This window comes from Penicillium subrubescens, assembly GCF_028828155.1.
Source record: "Penicillium subrubescens strain IBT 31985 chromosome Unknown utg000006l_segment0_segment0, whole genome shotgun sequence".
Taxonomy (NCBI): Eukaryota; Fungi; Ascomycota; class Eurotiomycetes; order Eurotiales; family Aspergillaceae; genus Penicillium; species Penicillium subrubescens.
Window position 1 is genome coordinate 2,093,774 of NW_026643156.1, and position 23,033 is coordinate 2,116,806.

A 23,033-nucleotide genomic window follows, 5' to 3' on the forward strand; every position below is an offset into this window, starting at 1 on the left:
TGATTTGATTTTCATCTAAATATACCCCTTTTCATAGACATGAATGTGATAGCCGCATCGGATGAACATATCGATCAGCAGTTTCGTTGCGCATAGCTCATTTCGGACATAAGGCGTGACTAGTATCGCTGCTAGGTGGCTTCCTCGACAAGGTCCCATTCCATAGCAATCAACCACTGCTCCAAATTGCTAAATTGACCGTCTTGAGGTGGTTCTGCCTGTAGTTCATTGGCAGTGACTAGGGCCTGATACTCGTCAAACGTGACGTGCCATGCGAGACCCCGATGAATTCCCACTAAATCCCCTTCATGTATAAACCCTGTTCGCTGCGCATTGGTCCGCGAGTCTCCATGGGATTGAGGTCTAGATCGTGAAGGCCCCATGATCATTATATTAATAATCTCTTTCCCCTCCTCGTCTTCAGTCTGTGCCAAGGTCACCTTCTCAGCTCTGACAAACGAGAGCGCGCCAGAGCTACTCAGCACTGCAGGTCTGACCTGGAGCACGCGAGCAGCCACGAGGTACCGACCAAGATCCGGGGAACGTTCCCCCGGCGTTCCAACAGCCTCGTTCAAGGGAACTTGCTCACGCTTAGATCCCATCTCAAGGATCCAACTGCGCACCTCGGCAGCCATACCGCCGGGGGCATAGCCCGCAACGCCAGAGCGATTTTTCCCGCGCCGATGGAGCGTTCTCGAGGAAGGTGAGAACGGCGCTGGTATATCCTCCAAAGCAGCATTAGGCGAGGGTGAACGAGGAAGTACAAAAGCAGGCTTACGTCTCTCCTGCGGCGAGGTAGGTTGGGTTGCTGCTGGTGTCTCCGCTCTGAATGCGGGTTGACTGCTGCGTGGCTTTTGCGTTGAGAGCATAAATCGTGGGCGACTGCGAAATGGCGTTTGTGTGCTCCCCGGTGTACCTGTCGGTGGCGCCCAAGGCTTCACGGACGTGCCTGGGGTTGCTTGGGTGCCCACGTCCTGCGCCGCTGGACGCTGTGCCAACCGAGGGGCTGGCGTTTGGAAGGCATCGAATGTTGGGCCTTGCGGCTCGGGAGAGGATGAGTGTCTCTCCTCGATGGTGTGTTGCAAATGTTGGCCCTGACTCTGAGTCCCACCTGCAGAGAGCCGCTGCCGTTTGTTACCGTCTCGAGTTGGCGCGAAGAGCGCGTCAAACTCGGCGTCCAAGGGTCCGGGTGTACCAGGGTCAATAGGCGGAGAGCTATCAATGGAGTCGTCTGCCAACTCATTGACCCCGTTGTCACGGGTATCTGCATTGCCCAGCCACTCGTCGTCATCCGAGTCCTCAATCACGTCCTGTCGCCGGCGCGGCTGAGTACCAGTACATCGTGGTTCATGTCGTGATTGAGCCGGGATGCGCGTGACAGGCGCAGTCGACGGCGGCGCATCGTCATCATCGATAATCTCAATATTATTCCTGCCCTTTTGGGGTGTCGATTGTGATAAGAGAAACCGAGGCGAGTTGGCAAACTGGGGCCCGGCACTGCGGCGCGTCGGAGGTTGGCGGCGGGACAGGCGGAAGGGAGATGGTGTCTGTAAGATTAATCATGAGCATAGCTTTGAAGCGCGTGTTGATTCCGGACCTTACCACCGGCGGAGGCATTTATTTAAATGTGGACACCATAGAGGAGCGCGACGTTGCGCGTCTTGGGCGCATTGAAATGGTTCGGTTGGGGTTGCGCGTCGGAGAAATTGGAGATTGAAGATTGCGGGGAGAGGAACAGCACCCGCCGAACTAAGTATACTTAGTAGCACAGAACAGTTTCAGCGCCTAGGGTACAATTAACTAGACCGATTTCGAATTTTAGAAGCGGCAGCAGGAATACTATTCAGAACGAATTCTAAGCATTGAGGGTGTGCCTAAGATAAGCCAAAAAAGCCATTTAGTTTACTACCGCTATCAGTACAGTCCAACAGTCTTAAGATTTCTAAGTTAAGTGGTTCGCTAACATGAATTTGTATTGAACTATTTTGCAAGTAACTAGAAGCAAGCAGTAGAGCTGTAAGAGCTTTCTAACATAATGTCTGTCTTAAGATCAAACGTCCAAACCGTCTTCCTGGGTTTCCGCTTTCTTCATTTGCTTCGACTTGATGAAGAAAGTGGCAAGAATTGTAACAGATGCTGTACAAGTATAAAAGATCCACATATTTCGCAGTCCCAAGACATACTGCTTCCTGTCCGCAGCGCCTGAACTGCCGTGGTCGATTACAGTCGTCAGGCTGCCACTGCCAATGGTCTGTTGAATCAGAACTGTTCCTATCACAATCGAAATTGACGTGAATAGATTTCGTAGGAAGGTGAACGCCGACATCGCCGCCGCTATATCAGCCTGTCGAAGATGGCTCTGTAACGCAATCATAGGACTTTGGAACAATAGACCGGCTCCCATGCCTGCAACAACTTCAAAGACGATGATCCGAGGCCAGGAGATGCTGGTTCCAAAGTCGATAAAAAGACCAGTGCCCAGTGTGAAAAAGCTGGTTCCGATGAATATCATAGGAATGTACTTCCCTGTCTTTCTGACAAAGAAACCTCCGAAGAACGTCGAAAATGACATGGGAATGATCAGGGCGAATAGAGTGACTCCCGAGATGAGCGGTCTGAATCCAAGAACCACTTGGTAATATAAGGGTAGGAAAAAGTCGAATGAGATGAACACGAATGAATGAAGACAGGCAACGGTGAATGAGGCAAGGGATGTTCGTTTCTGGAAAATCCGGAATGGAATCAGTGGATTTTTGGCAAACTTGGCCTCCCAGACCATGAATAAGGCCATGATGAGGGCACCGAAAACGATTAAACAAATGACCGTGGCAGAGCTCCAGGCAACAAGCCCACTTGAGCCGGCTTCGAGTCCGTAGAGGAAGCAAATCGTTCCTCCAATGATCAGAAGGAAGCCCATCCAGTCAATGCTGTACAACCCATCAGTCAGTGACTCCTTCTCAATGTTGAGGTTGAGATTGAAGTAAAGGAGCACTAGAACGATGCCGTCAAATGGTAGGTTGATATAGACTGCTTGATGATTAGCATGCTTGGTTGACGAATAATCACCACACACTTGAATAGAACTTACAGCACCATCTCCAACCGATTCCGTCGGTAAACGCACCACCCAAAACTGGACCAACGGCACTAGCTATGGCGAAAGCAATTCCCGTAATACCATAGTATTTCGCACGATCGGCGAGGGCGAATATATCACCAATGATAACAGTCACAAGGACGATTGATCCACCACCGCCCAATCCTTGCGTAACTCTCCCAGCAAGAAGCGAAACACTCGAGCTTGCCAACGCGGCCACAAGACTGCCCACCATAAAGATGGTAACCGCAGCCATAATAGCCGGCTTCCTGCCAAAGATATCGGAAATCTTGACCCAGACTGGAGTTGACGCCGTCGTAGCCAAGGTATAGCCACTTCCAATCCATGCATATTCTCGAGAAGTCACATTTAGATGCGCTGCAATGCTGGGAAGAGCAGTCGAGATGATGGTAATATCGAGTGCACCCAGGAAAAGGGACAAGCAGAGTGAGAGAACAATAAGTCGTCGCTGCCATGCTCCCATTGGAGGAGGCTGATAGACTGAAGCTTGAGTATCGAGCCGTTCAACATCGTTTGATGTGGCCTTTTCTTCAGCCGTGGGCTCTATAGTTTCTGTCATTGTATCTCTGATCTTGAGGATGGATTGTCTTTTTTTTCCCTGTGATTTTGTTAACTTTTTGAGAAGATACTTTCCTATGATGGTTATTGGCACAAAAAATAACTAGACCCTTCCCCACTCGGGACCACTTGCCGTATGCCAAGAGAGCTGGGGTTTGCCATTCGGATGGCTTCTGGAATCTAGAATTCCTAAAGTCCGGGGGAAGGTAATGATTATGTCCGGGGTGGTTATGTCCGGGGAAATACTGTTATGGTAATAGTGTGATGCAATAAACAGCTTTACATTGCTGCACATCATGAACACTTAGTCCATCGGATCTCAATGTTGATGCCTGAGGCTCCAGTGCATCTGTTAAGGTTGTTCTTGCCCATCCAGCTCTCCCTTCTTTCTCTTTCTTTTTTCATTGCTATATATTCACACAGGTTTGTGCTTCTTTGTGCTCTCTATAAAGCTCATGTTTCGAGATAGCCTCTAGCAGCGCTCGTTCCAGGACATACCAATGTTAAACCAGTTCTCCATGCACGTTTGGAAACCTGGCACTCAAGGAGAAGAGGAGAGCTTACGCAACCTCGAGATATCATCATCCTTGATTGGTGCTAACATCTGCGCCACACTGGAGTGTGAATACGCGCTGGCTTCCTGTGGCTGATACTTATCAGGCTCTGCAGTACTCTCGAGTTCTGGATACCACTGGGCTCCGCAGATCTTAACCTATCCTGCCTCACTGGTCAGGGTCAAGCAACAGTCGATAGGGTCACGGTGGGTTCTGTAGAAGATGGGCGATGGAAGCACTTTGCCATGGGCTGCGTCGCAGGGTGTCGAAATTAAGATAGCGGCGAAAATATGTCGGGATATTAAAGTCAATTCTCAGACATGATCCAGGCCAGTGCTATCTTGAAATATTATTTACGACAGGGCTGAACATTAGATCAATTAGGTGATAGTATAGTTTGAGGCTGTTCAACAGGCTCGCCCAGCCCTAACCGGTCGGGAACGCCGACCGTGAGTCTGTTATCCAATAGAGTCAGGAGACTAGGCACTAGGCGATGTGATGGCTAGTCGATTCGAGTTTAGCCTTGAGCTAATGCCTCAAAAGAGTCGTCAGCTCATGGCTGGAAAGGGACGTGATGCCCAGAATGGCATCAGGGGCTGAGGTTATGCTTAAGTATTATAAACTACGAATGAACCCGGAAGAGAATCATGCTTGGTTTGATTTTGGGGAATAAACTTGCTCAAGAATCTGCAAATATGATCTGGCAAGTCAATCAAAAGGCGCTCCTGGGGCTTATTCTGTTCACTACAAGTGAGTAAAGCCTTCACTTTTTGACTTTTGGGCATCAGTATCTTCTCAATTTCATGCTCACAGTTCCTTTCATAGGCGCCCTGGCCGTGAATTGCACCGCAGTCTCAGTCAAATCCGAAAGTGACGCCGAAACCCTACGACAAAATTGTCCAATCATCACAGGAAATTTAACCATCGGTCCATTCCCCCAGAATGTCAGTTCAGTACACATCAAGCTCGATGGTATCGAGTTCATCAACGGGAGTATCAACCACGAGGCTGGCGACGGTGGCAATACATTCACAGTCTCCAGTTCGACCTTGCTAAAAGTTGGAGGGTCGGTGATCTTCGGAGGAGATGACGATAAAGCCTGTAACGTGAACAATTTTACCGCACCAAATTTGAGCATCGTCTCGGGCTCATTCTGGATAGGAACACGGTGTTCCGACTTGACATATTTGGACATCACCAGTCTAGAGTATGTCGATTATATCCATCTCGAGGGTAGAAGTCTCACCACCCTACGCCATACGAAATTAAGTAATACCACTGGGTTGTGGATCGGTGATACTCTCATAGACTCGGTCGACAGCCTATTTAACAATCCACTGAATATCACGGGTGAGGCTATACTTGGAACACTACCAAATGTGAGGTACGTGACAGTTGGTTTCCAATCGGCGTATTCACTGGAAGTATTTTCGAATACGACAGTGATCCTGGGTGGCTCATCAACCACAGAGATGTCGCTGGAATCTCTCCGGTTGTCAGGGTTGACAGGATTGGAGCGCAGCCCGAAATTGGAATCACTCACAGCCGAAGTTGTGACAATCATGCCTACCGGGAACATCTCACAGATCTACCTCCCCTTTGATGATCTTAGAATGCTGTCAGTTTCAGAAGCAGCGTATTCAAACGTGGTGACGCTTCGTCTTCCAGCCAAGGCTGTGAACTGGACCGGCGGTTTCATGCTCGATGTCGTTCTTAGCCCAGGGCTCAACCTTTCTTCCATGTATGGGGTAGATGAGCAGGGAAATAATATCCAGACTTGGTACTGGCCAACCAATGTCTCGTACATTCGTATCTCCGAGACTATCGTTGCTAATCCATTCTTGTACGTGCGCTTTGAGAACCGATCCGCCTTCTGTTTAGAAAGAACTTTAAGGACTAATGCTGATTTGTATACAGTGACACATTTGTGGCCCAACAGAATGGATTGACTAATGGCACAACTACCCCTTCAGTTCTGGGTGGATTCAGCATCACACCATCGAATAGATCACATTTCAATTGTACGCCTTTTTACAATTTGTGGAGAATACATCGCCTAACAAAGTCCGTCGGCTCTTATGGCAGCGAGGAAGAATATGACTGTCTCAGTCGTGGTGTCAGCGAGAGTGCTGGCCATTATTATCAAGTACCAAGTCTAATAAGCATCATCGGAGTAGTGTTTGGAATCCTGGCGTGGGGGATTTAAAACCTCACGATTCTTCTGATGTTATTCAGATTTTAAGAAACGATTGATGTCTAGCAAATGTTATCTCGACAGATGTTTATTAAGTATAGCTATATACAGGTCCCAAATGATAAAACAGTCTCTGGCGGGAACAGCAATCAGTGATTCTGGAAGTATCGGGTCCTATATTCTAGAACTTAACCTTGAAGACCAGGGTCTGTGAATCCAGATCGTAGCCCGACGCGTCCTTATAAGAGAACTTGCCAGAGTTCATGTGTCCTGTTAAAGAGTTAGTAAGAAGCAGATACTGGAATATTGAATGACTAACCATTTTGAGTAATAAAGTCATTATCGCTCATGCTGAACAAGAAGTACTCCTGCTCACGGCCGGGCTTGTGGTGAACGCCATCTTGAGACGGCTTTACGGGGACAAGAGCCAGACTCTCCCACTTCTCGTTCAGCAAGTATTGATCCTGAGCTCCGCCATTGTGCAGACGGAACTTGGCCAGTTCCGAGTTGACATTGAAGTCCAGGAATGAACAGTATTCCGCGGGGGTGATGCCATCCTTCAAGACACCCTTTGACGAAGCAATAGCACCAGTAGCGGTGTCGTAATCACTCTGTCCCTTGAAATCAGTGACAGAGCTATTACTGTTCAGCACAGAGAATACATCTGCCTGTCTATACACAGATCGAGACTCGGCTTGTCCATGGCCGAAGCCTGAGTCCCGGGTGAGAACGAGGAAGTCACCGTTGGGAAGTTGGTGGATCTCCGATTGCGAGGCGACCTTGGTTGCCTTGCTCGCGTCACTCGAGGTGTAGTCATTGTATTTTGGCAGCGTCACAACCCACTCGTGGATGTACTGGGGCGTTTTGCCAGAGATATCGTACGCAAGCAAGCGAGCTGGTGCACGATTTTGCTTCTTAGGGCCACCCTCCTGATCAAGCGAGCTTTGGATCAGAGTGTAGAGGGTCTTTCCATCGGGGGAAATAGTGAGTCCCTCGAAACCCTGGTTGTTGTCACGACCAGAATCGGTGTCTTCAGGGTTAGGCACCTCAGACGGGTTGTACAGTGGTGGAGAGTTGGCACTGAAGCTGAGAGTGCCGTTCCGGCGAGGCAAGTAGGCCTGAGGAGGCTGGATTGCAAGCTCCATGCGGCCGGAAGCACTGAACTTGTAGACGTATGGGCCGTACTCGTCAGATACCCAGAAGCCGCCGTCATTTGCGAGAGCCAGACCCTCTGCGTCGATGGAAATTCTCTTGTCGCCCTTGCCGGAGCCACCGAAGCCATCGCCGGTGTAGGTCGCCGCTGGCAGAGGCGGGAAGCCGGGGTATGAAGCATTGCCAGTAGCATCGGCATCCAGGCCAGTGGTGGGCTTGCCATCAGGGCCGGTCAAAAGAATGGTATCGAGATACTTCAGGCGCAGGTTGGGGTCTGAAGGGCTCTTGGCCGAAGCATGGCGAGCCGGCTTGAAGGTCATGGCAAACTTGTGAATGCGCGATTGGAAGTTGAGAGTTCCATTGGTGTTCCTGGGATGGTAGTTAGTTATTCTGCACATTGGCTTTGGTTAGTACAAGGCAGAGAGTCCTCACCATCCACGATCCGGGATTGTATACAATGTTCCCGAGTAAACATCATCGTCTGACTTGCGCCACGACGATTGATCGATAGCAATAGAGCTGCCAATACCACCGATCGTATCACCATACTTGTCCGTCGCGGTGGACGGAACGAAACCATATCCGACTAGCCCGGTATACTCGTAGGTAGTGCCGGCACAAGTAGTCTGGTTGACAACATTGTACTTAGCGCTTGCGACCGAAGCCAGCAGCGCAAGTCCCAGAGTTGACTTCATATCGTATAAACAATGACTAAAGCCGCTACTTTCTTCTCCACCCGCATAATCAAGGAGGTAGCACGCGCCTTTATCTAGTCGTCGGCACTTTGCGAGTCTGAAGTCGCATGCCCAGCCCGCTGCGTGGCGTGCAACGACGCTAGACCGGGACTAGAGAATGGACCATTCAACGTGCAAGGAATGACGATCGTCATTCGCTGATCGATGCCTACCACGCCAAGAAGGATCGTGGAGTGTCGGTTATCAATCTTCCCAGCTGGTTAATCGCAGAGATTTGCATTTCTCCTGGTTGGTGCGGAGGATTGGTCTTGTGGAGAAGGGGACGATGCGCATGCAGGGGAAAAGTGCCAATCCCTGCCTTCGTCGGCCTGCGTAGCCTCCACGATTATGCCAAGGGAACTATACTCCCAACCGATCTCCAGTCAGCGACTTGAATTCGAGGATTTCCGCTCGTGTTACTCCGTACTCTAGATCGGATTGAATACGATGTCAGAAATTACACAATGATGGAAGAGGAAGATTTTCAAGAAATCGCGTTAGCTAAGTAATGTGGGACAGGACTAGGCCCCTTGCTAGATTAGTTGGATCCTTGATCCTTCAGTACTAAACAAGGAAGAAATTTAATATTCCAAGAAAATGAAGAAATACTTCTAGAAAGACTGGAAGCTGACCCATCCCACGTGGAGCTTGTCGTGCCTTTGCCTATCAACAATCAAGCGCCACTCTCCTCAACGCCCCAAGTCGTCGGCAAGGCGGCATATTTCTTCGCATCCAAGCCCAGATCCCGGAAGATAGTTGTATCGCCTAGCGGCAATTCCAGTCAGCTGATGCAAGGTCAATGTGTTCGGACTCTATTCCACGGTCTTACCTTCTAGAGCGTGCACTCGATCCTCATTTTCATGTTCCATCTTCTCCAGCTCCTCTCCCGGCTCGATCTCATGTGACTGGTTTCCACCTTGAGCTGAGGCGGCTTTGCCTAAAGAGTCCTGCGCCTCGCCGATCATCAAAAACTGGGCATTCGGATATTCGATGAACTCAGGTTGCAGAGGCACCCATCGGAGATCATCGAATTTCTCCATAACACTGTTAACAAAGTTAGTTATCCTGAAGATCTTCCAAATCGGGGGGTTTGTCTTAGATCGGCACTCACGATGCGGGATATTCAGGATCCTTGGGCAACCTGGCAAACGATGGACCGGGAAACTTTGGGTTCTTAGACTGGACGATGAAACTACCACGCCGATAGAGACCAAAGTTCTCTTGGATCTCGCCAATCTCGGAAGGGATAGTCAGTATGTAGGCTAGGTGAGACGCCCGTCGAGTAGACGTGATTGCATAGACGCCCTCCGCGTACGGGCGAGCCTCTTCAATGTGACGCTCGCCACGAGTAGAGGTCTGATACGTTGAGCCAGCGATGAACTTTTCTTGTAGATCTTTCACCGACTGGTTAGCCTTCTCGACGAAACCCATGTCTCGCTCTCTACCCGAAGTGGGAAACTTTTTTCTTCGGGAGTATCATGAGACGGCATCGGGCATCTTTATCCACCGATCCCTGTCCTGAATCAAGTTCAGCGCCTAGCGGGGTTGGACGCAGCACGAAGAAGCTGCGAGAGACGTCTTCCACTCCTTGGGGATCCTCAATGTTCACGCGTGGCCGGTAGAAGAAGTAAATGATGCCCTTTTCAAGAAGATTGGATGGGACTTTCTCCTCCCGCTCTTCAGACTTGCGAATACCAGACTCGATACTTGGCTCGAGGTTAGTCCCTTGCTGAGGAGTTGGAGCAGGAGCTGCGGAAGGAGCTTCCTCTGTCTCTTCTTTCTTGGGGCTTTTCTTGGGGATCCCATCCACCTCCGTTTCTGCAGCTGTTTCTTTCTCCGGTTGTTGAGGCCTTTCTTTTTCAATCTCTTGTTCTAGTTCTTGTGGCTTCTCAGCCTTCTTGTCCTTCTCTGGCTGCACCGGCTGCTCTGGTTTTTCTTCCCTCTTCTCCTTCTTAGGCTCGGGGGCTTTTTGCTCCCGAGCTTTGCGCTTTGCGCCCGCATTCACTTTGCCACCTGTTTCACTCGTTGTGGAAATGGCTTCTTTGGCCTTCTGAGCGGCCTGGCGAGAGGATGTGCGAGCCATGATGACGGCCCAGTTGCTTGGTCAGGATGACTTAAAATCGGTCAATGCTGATAGATTAGCAACAGGCGATTTCATAAAAGTAGGAATTTGAAAGCAGCAAGCTTGACAGATCTCAAGTCTGGGAGACAGACAAAACTTCAAGGTGGCCATGAGATACAGATGACGTCATGCCATCGGTTCTCTGGGCAGTTCGGAACCACCAAATGCAGCGTCTGAGCCGTCTGAGCCGTTTGTATTTTGCAAAGGCAAACATATGAGATCTCAATCAATGTCCATCTCATCAACCAAGGCAGACTCATTCGCAGTGTCGATACTACTGCTCGATAGAAAGTCTGAACTTGAACTCTCGTTAACTCGGGTGTCACGGAAATCATGTAGAGAGACAGTGTGAGGATGTTTGGCATTATCCTCCGGTATCTTGCTGCGTCTTCGGCGTCTCTTTGGACTCAGGCCATTGATAGGTAATGCAGGATCATCTAGCTTAGCCTTGGACTTGGATCGGTGAGATCCCATGGGGAAATCGCCAGAACCAATAAGCTTTCGCTTTTGACCTCTCTTTGGACTTGGTGAAGGCTTGGCGCTTGGACTTGTCACAAACTTGTCGTCCATATCATCGATGCGATCGATCAGCTCGCGCTGCCACCGCTCAAAGCAATCTGGGAGGCATGGTAACTGCCTCCACTGCATAACAGGTTCCGGGTCATAACCCGGTTCGTCATCCGGTTCCTCGATAGCATATGGCCGTAGTGGCCGAATCTCGGCCGTGTATGACATGTTTTCTGGGAGATTCTCATGCGTGGGTGTGGATGGTCCTGAGTCATTCACGCTATGACTGCTGCTGTCTGTGACGTGACCTGCTGCGGTGCTGGACGGCGAGCAGGGAGAAAGCCCAAGAGGATCTGCTGGCTTGTTTGACTGATCAGAAGAGGATGTTCTTTCCATAGGTAGCTCTTCTGACATGGTGTATCAAGTCGAGCGAGTCAATGTATCCTCGGAGTGTTCGATGTGCTGAGCTTTGGTTCCATCACGTCACCAGATGCAATGAGGAATTGTCAACCGCGGAAATGCTGCAAATGGAAAAAAGTAAACATACGGACGATTTGATTTGAGGGGTAGTATTTATGAACATATGAGACCTTGATTATCAAGGACGGAATGGAAGAAGTCACTGGCGCATCACATAGAGGGAGTATTCCAGACGATTCTAGCGGGGGAAGGGGAGGCTCCCCCAGATCACCAATGAACAATGGCGAACCGCCACCACTGGAATCCCCACTGTTGCAAGCCAAAGCTTTACGGTGGGATCCGGCAAGATCTATCTATCATATTGATAAGCTTGCCTAATCTAGAGACCTACTAGAGTATTTAGATCTGGAGTCTATGCATAGTTCTAATGTTAGTAACTAGCAATACTCCATAGTTAGTTGTTACAGTTAAGGACCCCTGACTGCTCACCGCCCGCGGGTTGATTGGCCACCGCCTTTCGCTTCCACAATTGAGTCCACGTTTAGTTTACCTCCTCTGCTCTCCAAGCACAGGCATCCACGACCACTGCGCCTTGCTCTTCTCTGCCCTTTCTTGTCCCTGGTGGATGCAGTGGTTGTCTCTGTGACCTTATCTTCTTTCGTGTGCGGAGCTTGCTACTGTTTGGTGCGGCTCCGGCCAACTCTGTCAAGATGCAGTCCTCTCCAAACATGCTCACCAAGGTACGCCCCTCGATCATCGCCATCATTCAGCTCCCATCTCGCCAGTCTCGAGTCGCACAACTTGGACTCAATTGTACTTGCTAACAATCATCCACCTTGCAGTTTGAGTCAAAATCCTCCAGAGCCAAGGGAATCGCATTCCACCCGAAGCGGTACGTCGGTCCCGCGGGGACATAACAACACGTTGGAGCATCGGCACTGACCTCAGCATACTAGACCATGGATTCTCGTCTCCCTTCACTCCTCCACCATCCAGCTGTGGGATTACCGCATGGGAACTCTGATTGATCGTTTCGAAGAACACGATGGCCCCGTTCGAGGAATCGATTTCCACCCTACTCAGCCCCTGTTTGTCTCCGGTGGTGATGATTACAAGATCAAGGTCTGGAACTACCAGACTCGGAGGTGTCTCTTCACATTGAATGGTCATTTGGACTACGTGCGCACAGTGTTCTTCCACCCGGAGCTCCCATGGATCCTGTCTGCGTCCGACGACCAGACCATTCGCATTTGGAACTGGCAGAATCGCTCTCTGAGTAAGTTGAAGGTGTTCGCTCTGTATAGTCTTGGCAATTGCTAATCGTCGGTGTGTCTTTAGTCTGCACGATGACCGGCCACAACCACTATGTGATGTGTGCTCAGTTCCATCCTACCGAGGATCTCATCGCCTCCGCTTCCCTGGACCAGTCCGTTCGCATCTGGGACATCTCCGGCCTGCGGAAGAAGCACTCCGCTCCGACCTCGGTGTCGTTTGAGGATCAGATGGCCCGCGCCAACCCGAACCAAGCCGATATGTTCGGTAACACCGATGCCATTGTCAAGTTCGTGCTGGAGGGTCATGACCGCGGTGTCAACTGGGTGTCGTTCCACCCAACATTGCCATTGATTGTGTCCGCTGGCGACGACCGGCTGATCAAGCTTTGGCGAATGAGTGGTTGGTTTCGTTCTAAAATCCTTGGATCTCCGTCATTCTAATTGCTTGTAATATGCAGATACCAAGGCTTGGGAAGTCGATACCTGCCGCGGCCACTTCCAGAATGCTTCCGCCTGTCTGTTCCACCCCCACCAAGACCTCATCCTCTCCGTCGGCGAAGATAAGACAATCCGTGTCTGGGATCTCAACAAGCGTACCTCTGTCCAGTCGTTCAAGCGGGATCAGGACCGATTCTGGGTTATTGCTGCCCACCCGGAGATGAACCTGTTCGCCGCCGGTCACGATACTGGTGTGATGGTGTTCAAGCTCGAGCGCGAGCGCCCTGCCTCTGCCATTTACCAGAACCAGCTCTTCTATATCACCAAGGAGAAGCACGTCAAGTCATACGACTTTGGCAAGAACGTCGAGTCCCCTCCTATGCTGTCGCTGCGCAAGCTCGGCTCTCCCTGGGTTCCTCCTCGTACTCTTTCCTACAACCCTGCTGAGCGCGCCATCCTGGTCACCTCCCCTACCGACAGCGGAACCTACGAGTTGATTCACCTTCCTCGCGACGCCACGGGTGCCGTCGAGCCCACCGATGTTAAGCGCGGCCAAGCCACCTCCGCGGTCTTCGTGGCCCGTAACCGTTTCGCGGTTTTCAATCCCTCCAGCCAGCAGGTCGATATCAAGGACCTCAGCAACTCCACAACCAAGACCATCAAGCCCCCCGCCGGTACGACGGATATCTACTTTGGTGGCACTGGTTGCCTGCTCTTCATTACCCCCACCACTGTCACTCTGTTCGATATCCAGCAGAAGAAGCAGCTGACAGAGCTTGCTGTCAGTGGTGTGAAATATGTGGTTTGGTCTAATGATGGCCTCTACTGTGCTCTCCTCAGCAAGCACAATGTTACCATAGTTACCAAGACCCTCGAGCAAGTCAGCACCTTGCACGAGACCATCCGTATCAAGAGCGCCACTTGGGATGATTCCGGTGTCCTCATCTACTCGACCCTTAACCACGTCAAGTACTCGCTACTCAATGGGTATGTAATGATACTTGTGTTTGTTATCTGACAGCTATGCTAACTAATGTCCTCGTTTCTACAGTGATAACGGCATTATCCGTACCCTCGACCAAACTGTTTACCTTGTCCGTGTCAAGGGCCGTAACGTCTACTGCCTCGACCGCAATGCCCAGCCTCAGATCCTCGCTATCGACCCCACCGAATACCGATTCAAGTTGGCACTAGTCAAGCGGAACTACGATGAGATGCTTCAGATCATCAAGACCTCGAGCTTGGTTGGTCAGAGTATCATCTCGTACCTCCAGAAGAAGGGCTATCCCGAGATTGCCCTGCAGTTTGTGCAGGACCCACAGACCCGTTTCGACCTCGCTCTAGAGTGTGGTAATCTCGAGGTTGCTATCGAGATGGCTCGCGAGCTGGATCGTCCCAACTACTGGAACCGTTTGGGAGCCGAGGCCTTGGCTCATGGTAACCACCAGACCGTGGAGATGACCTACCAGAAGCAGCGGAACTTCGAGAAGCTTTCCTTCCTTTACCTCGCCACCGGTGATCAGGAGAAGCTCGCCCGCATGGCCAAGATTGCTGAGCACCGTGGAGACTTTACCTCTCGTTTCCAGAACGCCATCTACCTTGGTGATGTCGAGGATCGCATCCAGATGTTCAAGGAGGTTGACCAGTGTATGTGTTCCGTCTGTTGTCCTTTCTGTGTCTGACATACTAACGTTTCTATAGACCCCCTGGCTTATCTCACCGCCAAGTCTCATGGCTTGACCGAGGAGGCCGAGTCCATTCTTGAGGCTTGTGGTCTCACAGAAGATCAAATTACTCTGCCCACGCTCGAGGAGCCTCTCAAGGTCCCTCATCCCATTGTTCCTACCTTCAAGTCCAACTGGCCTGCCAAGGCTGCTGGTCATTCTTCATTCGAGAAGGCCCTCCTCGGCGAGGTTGGCGCTGGCGACGAAGAGGCTGCCGCTGATGGCTTTGAGGTTGAGGAAGATGAGACGGAGGCTATTCTCGCTAAGGATACTCTTGAAGAGGAGGAAGATGCCTCTGGATGGGACATGGGAGATGATATTAATGTGGAGGAGGATGTTGAGTTTGTCAATGTCGAGAGTACCGAGGCTGGCGCAGGCAGCTCCGAGGCTGACCTGTGGGCTCGCAACTCACCATTGGCGGCTGATCACGTCGCCGCCGGCTCGTTCGACACTGCTATGCAGCTTCTGAACCGTCAGGTCGGTGCTGTTCAGTTTGCTCCTCTCAAGGACCGATTCCTTGAGATCTACAAGGGCTCTAAGACCTACCTCCCTGCCTCTACTGGCCTGCCCCCTCTGGTCAACTACGTGCGGAGAACCACCGAGGAGACTGACAGCCGCAAGGTTCTCCCCATCATCCCTCGTGATCTCGAGACTGTCGCCAGTGTTGATCTCCAGGACGGCTATGCTGCCATGCGCTCTAACAAGCTAGAGGATGGCGTCAAGGTTTTCAAGCGCATCCTGCACACACTTCTCGTCAACACCGTTTCTTCTGAAAGCGAGGTTGAGCAAGCAAAGAAGATCATCACCACTGCCCGTGAATACATTCTTGCCATGACAATCGAGCTGGAGCGCCGATCTCTCTCTACCGACACTCCCGAAGGCCTCAAACGCAGCCTGGAGTTGTCCGCATACTTCACCATCCCCAAGCTGGAGGTTGCTCACCGACAGTTGGCCCTGATGGCAGCCATGAAGCTGGCCTTTGCAAACAAGAACTACGGCTCCGCCCTGGGCTTTGCTAACCGGATGCTGGCCAACGGCGGCTCTGCCAAGCTTTTGGATCAGGTAAGATATCCCTTCCATAATTTCTTCTGTCGGTTACCTTTCCACTAACAAATCCATTCACAGGCCAAGAAGATCAAGGCTCAGTGCGAGCGCAACCCTCAAGATGCCATCGATATCGAGTTCGATCAATTCGCCGAGTTCGATATCTGCGCCGCCTCCTTCACCCCCATCTTCAGCGGCTCTCCTTGCGTGACCGACCCCTTCACCGGTGCCAAGTACCACGAGCAATACAAGGGCAGTGTCTGCCGGATATCCGAGGTGACCGAGATTGGCGCCCCGGCCAGTGGCCTGCGCCTGTTCGTTCCGGTCCAATATTAAGTTGGTAGTTGCGGACATTCCATGACGAAGTTTTGACGGTTTCTTCCCATCCTTGTTCTTCCTTCCTCTCTTGACATGAAGTTATAAAATGGGGTATTTTCTTTCCATTTTCCTTTCTTCCCTTTTGTTTTTTTTCTCCTGCAACGAGATGAAGTCGTGTGTTTGGCGGCGCATGTTCTTTCGGGAGAACGAAAACTCCCGGCTCTTCTACTGTCTAGATGTTTCTGTGCCCGAGATTCTAATTACTTAGCGGTCTTAGTTTGTATGTGAATTTGTTCAAAATGGATTGTCCTAAGCATAGAGACCTAGAGATAGTTCCCACTGGTTCCAGGTGCCTGTTTGAACCGAATCTATCATGTACAATGAACATCGTGTCTTATATCGACTGGTCAAGATATGCCATAGTCGGGTCCAATAGTATTACAAGAAGGGAGAAGTCTATAAACATCAGGAGCGGAGAAGTCACGATCCCAGCGAAGCTCTACATCAACCATGATCGTACAGCGCCAACAAACCTCCACCTCCATCTCAATCACACCTCCCATCCTTCCACCCAGTCCTCCACCTCTCCTCCCAAAGTCGACAATCAAACTCCTTCTTCCCCAACTTCCGATTCACCTCATTATGCGCCTCACACATCCACCACCCAAACTCCTTCCGCCCACTCAACTTGGGCTGATTGCGTCCACTCGGGTGCGCCATCCACGTCCGGAAATCGTCCGCACACACCCAGCAGGGGTACAGCTTGGAGAAGAACTTTAGGAAACCCTGCATGTCTTCTTGGTGTGATGCAGATGCTTTTTCGGGGTATGTGGCCGCCATGGTGTGTAGGAGGGTCCAGGTTGAGCGGCCGAGTTGCTCGACGTCTGGTGGGCAGTCGGGGGGGGGTTTCGGTTGGTTGGGGGGTTGAGCGGGATGTTGTTGCTGATGTGGGGATTGTTGTTGATGTTGATGAAGAGGTGGTGGTGGAGGGGGAGGTTTGCGATTGTTGCTTTGTTAGGGCGCGCCATGAAGCGATTGATGTACAGGTTCGGCAGCTGAGAGGGCAAGTCAGAAGATGCGTAGGGCAAATGGTTTGGATCCATTTGATCGCGTTGGAATGGAGTACTCACGGCTTGCCATCTTTGTCGAGGACTACGCCCTTGGGTAATGGGGCCTTGGAGTCGCCATCTTGCGAATCCTTGACGGGTTTTGGAGGTATTTGGTTGAAGGCATGGGGTGGTGTGTGGAATTGGGCATCCAGCTGCTCGGGAGGTACCTCGGCCATGGCTTTGAGATTGGACGGGAGTAGTAGTTTGAGGAGGTGTGAGGTTGAGCTGGGAGAGAAATTGGAGGAAGAGTGGAAGTTCTTTTGGCTGTTGATTTCTAATGCGGAGACTTTATCGGAGCTTTCGGAGGTGGCTGATCGGCCGCACCTTAATCAAGCCTTGGCCTTTGTACCTGAAATTAACAATCGAGGGATTTTAGTATTTCAACAAGGGCGATCCGAGCAGGATATTGTGTGCTTTTATTCGAGATTGATATAATCATGATAAATCAGCGTCTTCAATAATAGGGGCGGCTAAGGGAAGATCAGGGTGTTCCATGTGTGAATTTATGGCGCCGCAGCTCAGATATAGAAAGCAGATATGCTATATCCATCCCAAATTCAACATCCCCTCAAGCCTTCAAATCGACATTACAACGAACTAGTAGGTCTCGAATGTCAAGATAATTACCTAGTCGAGCCATCCCCAGCACACTAATACCAGTACCAGGATCAATCTTTCTTGGATCAGCACCAGCCTTCAGAAGAAATTCCGCCACCTCATGATTCCGGCGCCAACAAGCAGCAAACAAAGGTGTAGCTCCCGTACGGCCACCGGGGGCATTGATATCCACAGAGGGATCAGACGCCAATATAGCCTTGACGACGGAGGCCATGCCAAACGAGGCTGCGTAGTAAAGTGGCTCTGTAGTCTCAATGATTGACGGTTTCACACCAGGAATCAAAGCTTCAATCCAGACGCCAAAGTTTCCTCGACGGGGGAGGCTCTTTGTTGCGAAGAACCGGTTGACCAATGCTCGCTCCGGTGGTCCAAATTCGCAATGGGTGCCGTGGATGGGCCAGAAGTAGGCTGCGTAGTATAAAAATGAACGGACTTTGGTTTGTCTCTTAAACTCGTGGTACCCGTGTTTGAAGTTGTCGAGACAGAGATATGTCAGACACTTCCGCATGATTGTTGCGTCGGCGGTTGTAGCGTCTAACGCAAAGCGCTTGACTCGGGAAGAACGAATCCATTCCGAAGTCAAGAATTCCTTCACGGATGAGTGTGCAAGGTTGACGTGTCCAGCCTGGTCCACGGAGATAAGTCCCTGACAGATTTGGAGTAGAATGTCCCGGGGGACGAGCATCATGTCCCCGTCCAGAGTTGTGCAAGTCTCATCGAGAACGACAACTTCGTTCAGACCTCTCAGTGTCAGCGGCCGCTTTGCAAAGCTAAGCCAGAAGAGGGCCTCGTAGACGAAGGGTTCATCTTCGGGGCTGACACGTTCTAGCGTACTTGCATACATTTCCCTCAAGGTTCCGGGGAGATTAGAGAGGGATGCTCGCATTGCTTTGGCGGTTCTCTGGGAACAGAGATTGTCCAGGGAGAGTTGAACCCATCGGAATCTAGAGGAGTGTTAGAAGATGGAATCGACCATTACTGGTGGTGTACTGACGATCCATCTGCATCCTTGAACAAGGTCTCTGCAATCTCAGCCTGCAATTTGGGCGTTAAATTCCGTAGCGTGGTATCGTGCTCCAGGCGGTATTGGATGAAGGTCTTGATGTCCTCTTCCATCGTCTCAGCTCTGATATTCAAAAAGTTGGCTTCTTTGGAGGAAGCTCTCGTGGACGTTGTTGTCACAAGGATGCGAATGTTTAGAGACAGCCTCGCCATATATAATAAAGACCTTTCGATATACTCCATCTCGGAGCTTTCATTGGGAGCATCAACAAGAATGACGATCCGAGACTTTCCATTTGAGTGTCTGATGATCGCATCTTCAAGGGCCGAGAAATTAACAGGCTGACTGTGCGTTTGAGTCTTGGGAATCTTGTCGTAAAGTGATCGAATATCCTCCAGTATCCCCGGGTTTGATCTAGCAAGCTGTGCCACCAGGGAGCCTAGGATATTGACAGCAGCCTGAGAGGCCGTATTGCTGATTGTGCAGTAGAAATAGGCAAAGCATAAATTCGGATCATGCTGGGCCATGTTTGTCAACTCACCAACAATTTGCGCACTAGATGAATGTTAGTCGAGGATGAAGCCCAGAGGATCTGTGATAAACTGACAAAAGTGTGGTTTTTCCTGTTCCAGCTATTCGGAGTTACCAGTCCTGTTAGCTCTGGGACTTATTGCTTCTCACAGGGTGACAAGAGCTGTCATACATTTACCAACAAGGAAAAGAATCCTTTTATCATCCAATGGGTCTCGAAGCCATGCTTTCAAATAAGACTTGGTGAACCATCGTCCCGTTCCAATGCGCCGTCCATTAGATGCTCGGAGGTGAGAATCAGCCGGACTAACCGGTGCAATCCACTTGAAAAGCGCCTCGTTATCCTTCTGAACTCTCTCCTGCTCACGAATGCGCAGATCTTCCTTCAAATTCTTAGACAAGCTCGTAATCTCTTGATGTAGATCTTTCTCCGCCGCAGCTGTATCCGCCGTGATGACCAAGATCAACCATGACTTCACCCTCTCAAGACGAACAAGATGAGCATTGACTTGATCCTGCGTGAACGGCCATTCTAGTTTCTGCTTCAACTTTTTGAATTTCGTCGCCGGCTCTTCTAGCTCTTGAAGTAGAGTTTGGAGAAATTCGTTCGTCGTGAATAGCACTCGTGCCATTACGTCTCGATCGAATGGACCCGATGACTCAGACTCGGTCTCCTTTTCAGATGTGGGCGTATTGTCGCCTATACCTGTGGAAAGATGTTCTAGAATACCTTTGAGAGCGAAGAGTTCCTCGCTTAGCTTGCGCATATCGTCTTTGGAGCCCTGGACAGCTTTCGTATATTTGATCACACAGGATAGCACATTGCTAACTTCTATGATCAATCCGGTTATGGAGATTGGATCCATGGTGGTGAACTTGGCGACTTGGAGCCAGTCTGATGATCTCAAATGAAAATTTCTCGTATGCGTAGTGACCGAAGGTAACCAAGCTTCATGAGAAAGAGTCTAATGCCCTCTGGCTGACAGCCTTAAACCACGCCATGGCTAGGCGGGGTAATTAGTGGGCGAAGCTTATGGTACCCACTTCGTATAGATCGGCCTGCCTAACATACATTCACTCTCGTATTCAGCCCATTGTCTTCCCTTGACTTGTAGAGAGTGGTGGATTTTAGTGACAATTGTCAACTTGAATTTTCGAGTTATGTAGTGCGTCGAAGCTAAGGTTTCTACTGCCCTATCAACAAACTTGGTTCCAAATTTCACTAGATCTTTATGATATACTTCAGGCGTGGGGTTCCTAGGTATGTTTACACTGGACAAAAAACCGTAGCTGACATTAGTTGCACAAAAACCAATGTATCGCTCAAAGGTCAGACATAATTGAAGATTGTTTATGCAGTCAAGTGAATGGTATTTGCTTCATTAACTTATCAAACTGTGTCCAAAAAGCTGTTGCGAAACAACTTATACTTGGGATGATCATGGAACCATGTGGCGGGCGGTCAGCCGTTGGTCCCATCTCCAACGCCTTGCCTGCACGATCGCGCATTCACGCCCAATCAGCAACGACGCGTTCTGGATGCCTCGAAAGTGTCTCCCTTCCTGAAGTCGGCTCTATCGAATCGGGTGTCTTGTTTGCGCACTCTCGCTATCGTCTACAGTGTTGCAGCGCCCTGGAACCAAGCTATTCACGAGCTCAAGCACGCGACCCACTCGTCAGCCTAACGCCGCAGTGCATATCACAATGGCGCCGAAATATACCCTGTCAGACTCCGAATCAGAGGCGGAAGCAGCCGTTCCCTCTGACAAGGCATTGGACAAAGCACTGCGCAAGGAGGTTGTGACGAAATACAAGGCGAAAAACTGGGAAGAACTCACGGTGAAGCGCGTGCGCCGCGCCGTCGAAGAGAGCCTCGGTCTGGAGCAGGGGTTCTTTAAAAATACGGGTAAATGGAAGGAAAAGAGCGAAGAGATTATCAAAGACGAATTTGTGAGCCTTTACATATCATTCAATACAGGTTACTTGATAAGTGAAGTGTTGACTCGAGAATGCGACTAGGAAATCCTACGAACGAGTGCGCCGGACACTGTCGCCGAGTCAGAAGCCAATCCAACCTCATCGCCCCCTCTTGCACCGAGTCAAAACCCAACGAATAAGCGATACAAAGCCCCAAGCAAACAGAAGCCGAGAAAGCGCCAAAAGACACAGACGCCGGTTTCAGATGAAGAAGATGAGCTAACGGAGCTACCTGATGAAGGAAGTGAAGAGGAGGTCGTGAAGCCCACGAAGCGCGCACCAAAAACGACAAATACCGTGAAGTCCAAAAAGCCCAAAGAGCCTTCTACTGAGGTTATGGAAATCTCTGACAACGAGGAGGAGGAGACTCCTACCACGGAGTACACCACAGAAGTTACCAAGGATGATTCCGAGAGCGAGATGTCGGTCGTATATGACGAAGAGCCTAAACCCAAAACCGTTCGCAAGCGCAAGAGCGGCGACGGTTCCTCGAAGAAGGCGGCTCCAAAGAAAGAAAAGAAAGCCGCCGCCAAAGGCAAGGATGAGGACCTTGACCCAGATCAAGCAGAAATCAAGCGGCTCCAAGGGTGGCTGGTCAAGTGTGGAATCCGGAAGATGTGGTGGCGGGAGCTACAGCCATATGAGACGTCAAAGGCCAAGATCAAGCATCTCAAACAGATGCTGGAAGATGCGGGCATGACGGGACGATATTCCTTAGAGAAAGCTCGGCAGATCCGCGACGAGCGGGAACTCAAGGCAGACCTTGAGCAGATCCAGCAAGGTGCGAAGAAATGGGGGACAGGCAGTGGAGACGAAAGTGATGGGCCTGCACACCCACGCCGCACAGCTCGTGGGCGTCAAGCGCTGGCGTTTTTGGAGAGTGAGGGAGAAGAGAGCGATTGATATCTGTATGCGCGACCTTGAGCTTCAGCCACTGGTCTGGCCGAGTCTCTCTTTTTACCGGTCTCGGTAAAGCATATTTTTATAATGCCAAGATGTTCCTGTCTAAAGCCTTCGTTGTGATTGAGCTTGCGTAGACAGTAAGTTGTAGATAATCCGCTCATCGGGCGGCCTTGTGACCGCTCATGCGCTGAGCGGCAAGACTGAACACAGCGACGGAGGAGATAAAAAGGACTAGGTTGTAGAACTGCCGCTCGAGTTAGAGATGGCTTATTCAGATTGAATATCAAGCAGAGGGATCCAGTACCGCTGTTCGAGAGTACTCATTCTCCTCGACCTCCGTTCGGGCCTCAACAAAGAGGCGGCGCAAGTTGGGAAGATTAGCCTGTAGATGCTATTAGTATTGATATCCTATTCAATTGCGCAAAGAATATAGGTAAGGTTACTCACCATGGTTGACGGAAGAGTTGGCGAGTTGTTTAGAAAGACAAGTTAAAAGACAGGTTTAGGGGGGAGCAGGATGAGATCACGTAGTTCGTTGGTCGAAAGCATAAAGCGGACGGGAGGGTCCAGAGTCCAGAGCCCGCCATTTGTGGACAACTTTTGATCGCCCAAACACCCTTTCTTTCTTGACCTCCCATCCTCCGCCTCTCCTCGACATTCACTCACCTCCGGCTTCTTGTCATTGCTATTTGCTTCGACGAAGAGAAGGGAATGGTCTAGCTGTTGTCTCTGATC

At 50.5% G+C, this 23,033-nt stretch overlaps 12 protein-coding genes across 12 annotated transcripts; 3 read left to right on the forward strand and 9 right to left on the reverse strand.

Annotated features, from left to right (window-relative positions):
• Positions 1-131: 131 nt before the first annotated feature.
• On the reverse strand, positions 132-1,617 carry N7473_009248 (uncharacterized protein; the record flags this gene model as incomplete). The annotated part of the gene is made up of 2 exons (XM_057155187.1): positions 132-1,547; positions 1,603-1,617. 2 exons carry the CDS (start codon positions 1,615-1,617, stop codon positions 132-134), a joined length of 1,431 nt encoding a protein of 476 aa, XP_057006317.1.
• Positions 1,618-2,050: 433 nt separating this feature from the next.
• Positions 2,051-3,677, reverse strand: N7473_009249 (MDR family MFS transporter; the record flags this gene model as incomplete). The annotated part of the gene is made up of 2 exons (XM_057155188.1): positions 2,051-3,027; positions 3,089-3,677. The coding sequence occupies 2 exons, from the start codon at positions 3,675-3,677 to the stop codon at positions 2,051-2,053; spliced, it is 1,566 nt and encodes a 521-aa protein (XP_057006318.1).
• Positions 3,678-4,925: 1,248 nt separating this feature from the next.
• Positions 4,926-6,389, forward strand: N7473_009250 (uncharacterized protein; the record flags this gene model as incomplete). The annotated part of the gene is made up of 4 exons (XM_057155189.1): positions 4,926-4,980; positions 5,056-6,073; positions 6,148-6,251; positions 6,352-6,389. The coding sequence occupies 4 exons, from the start codon at positions 4,926-4,928 to the stop codon at positions 6,387-6,389; spliced, it is 1,215 nt and encodes a 404-aa protein (XP_057006319.1).
• Positions 6,390-6,605: 216 nt separating this feature from the next.
• Positions 6,606-8,271, reverse strand: N7473_009251 (esterase-like/phytase family protein; the record flags this gene model as incomplete). Its single annotated transcript, XM_057155190.1, has 3 exons — positions 6,606-6,694; positions 6,744-7,945; positions 8,009-8,271. The coding sequence occupies 3 exons, from the start codon at positions 8,269-8,271 to the stop codon at positions 6,606-6,608; spliced, it is 1,554 nt and encodes a 517-aa protein (XP_057006320.1).
• A 712-nt stretch (positions 8,272-8,983) lies between these two features.
• On the reverse strand, positions 8,984-9,741 carry N7473_009252 (uncharacterized protein; the record flags this gene model as incomplete). The annotated part of the gene is made up of 3 exons (XM_057155191.1): positions 8,984-9,075; positions 9,140-9,354; positions 9,422-9,741. 3 exons carry the CDS (start codon positions 9,739-9,741, stop codon positions 8,984-8,986), a joined length of 627 nt encoding a protein of 208 aa, XP_057006321.1.
• Positions 9,742-9,751: 10 nt separating this feature from the next.
• N7473_009253 (uncharacterized protein) lies at positions 9,752-10,393 on the reverse strand (the record flags this gene model as incomplete). Its single annotated transcript, XM_057155192.1, has 1 exon — positions 9,752-10,393. The coding sequence occupies one exon, from the start codon at positions 10,391-10,393 to the stop codon at positions 9,752-9,754; it is 642 nt and encodes a 213-aa protein (XP_057006322.1).
• A 261-nt stretch (positions 10,394-10,654) lies between these two features.
• N7473_009254 (uncharacterized protein) lies at positions 10,655-11,353 on the reverse strand (the record flags this gene model as incomplete). The annotated part of the gene is made up of 1 exon (XM_057155193.1): positions 10,655-11,353. One exon carries the CDS (start codon positions 11,351-11,353, stop codon positions 10,655-10,657), a length of 699 nt encoding a protein of 232 aa, XP_057006323.1.
• A 716-nt stretch (positions 11,354-12,069) lies between these two features.
• Positions 12,070-16,175, forward strand: N7473_009255 (coatomer subunit alpha; the record flags this gene model as incomplete). Its single annotated transcript, XM_057155194.1, has 8 exons — positions 12,070-12,099; positions 12,202-12,251; positions 12,316-12,635; positions 12,698-13,033; positions 13,092-14,058; positions 14,123-14,718; positions 14,773-15,857; positions 15,921-16,175. 8 exons carry the CDS (start codon positions 12,070-12,072, stop codon positions 16,173-16,175), a joined length of 3,639 nt encoding a protein of 1,212 aa, XP_057006324.1.
• A 528-nt stretch (positions 16,176-16,703) lies between these two features.
• On the reverse strand, positions 16,704-17,442 carry N7473_009256 (flavin-linked sulfhydryl oxidase; the record flags this gene model as incomplete). The annotated part of the gene is made up of 2 exons (XM_057155195.1): positions 16,704-17,166; positions 17,288-17,442. The coding sequence occupies 2 exons, from the start codon at positions 17,440-17,442 to the stop codon at positions 16,704-16,706; spliced, it is 618 nt and encodes a 205-aa protein (XP_057006325.1).
• A 392-nt stretch (positions 17,443-17,834) lies between these two features.
• N7473_009257 (uncharacterized protein) lies at positions 17,835-20,284 on the reverse strand (the record flags this gene model as incomplete). The annotated part of the gene is made up of 4 exons (XM_057155196.1): positions 17,835-18,828; positions 18,879-19,442; positions 19,495-19,519; positions 19,591-20,284. The coding sequence occupies 4 exons, from the start codon at positions 20,282-20,284 to the stop codon at positions 17,835-17,837; spliced, it is 2,277 nt and encodes a 758-aa protein (XP_057006326.1).
• An 838-nt stretch (positions 20,285-21,122) lies between these two features.
• Positions 21,123-22,298, forward strand: N7473_009258 (putative transcriptional regulator; the record flags this gene model as incomplete). Its single annotated transcript, XM_057155197.1, has 2 exons — positions 21,123-21,368; positions 21,438-22,298. 2 exons carry the CDS (start codon positions 21,123-21,125, stop codon positions 22,296-22,298), a joined length of 1,107 nt encoding a protein of 368 aa, XP_057006327.1.
• Positions 22,299-22,455: 157 nt separating this feature from the next.
• On the reverse strand, positions 22,456-22,748 carry N7473_009259 (DUF5310 domain-containing protein; the record flags this gene model as incomplete). Its single annotated transcript, XM_057155198.1, has 3 exons — positions 22,456-22,542; positions 22,603-22,680; positions 22,746-22,748. 3 exons carry the CDS (start codon positions 22,746-22,748, stop codon positions 22,456-22,458), a joined length of 168 nt encoding a protein of 55 aa, XP_057006328.1.
• Positions 22,749-23,033: the final 285 nt, after the last annotated feature.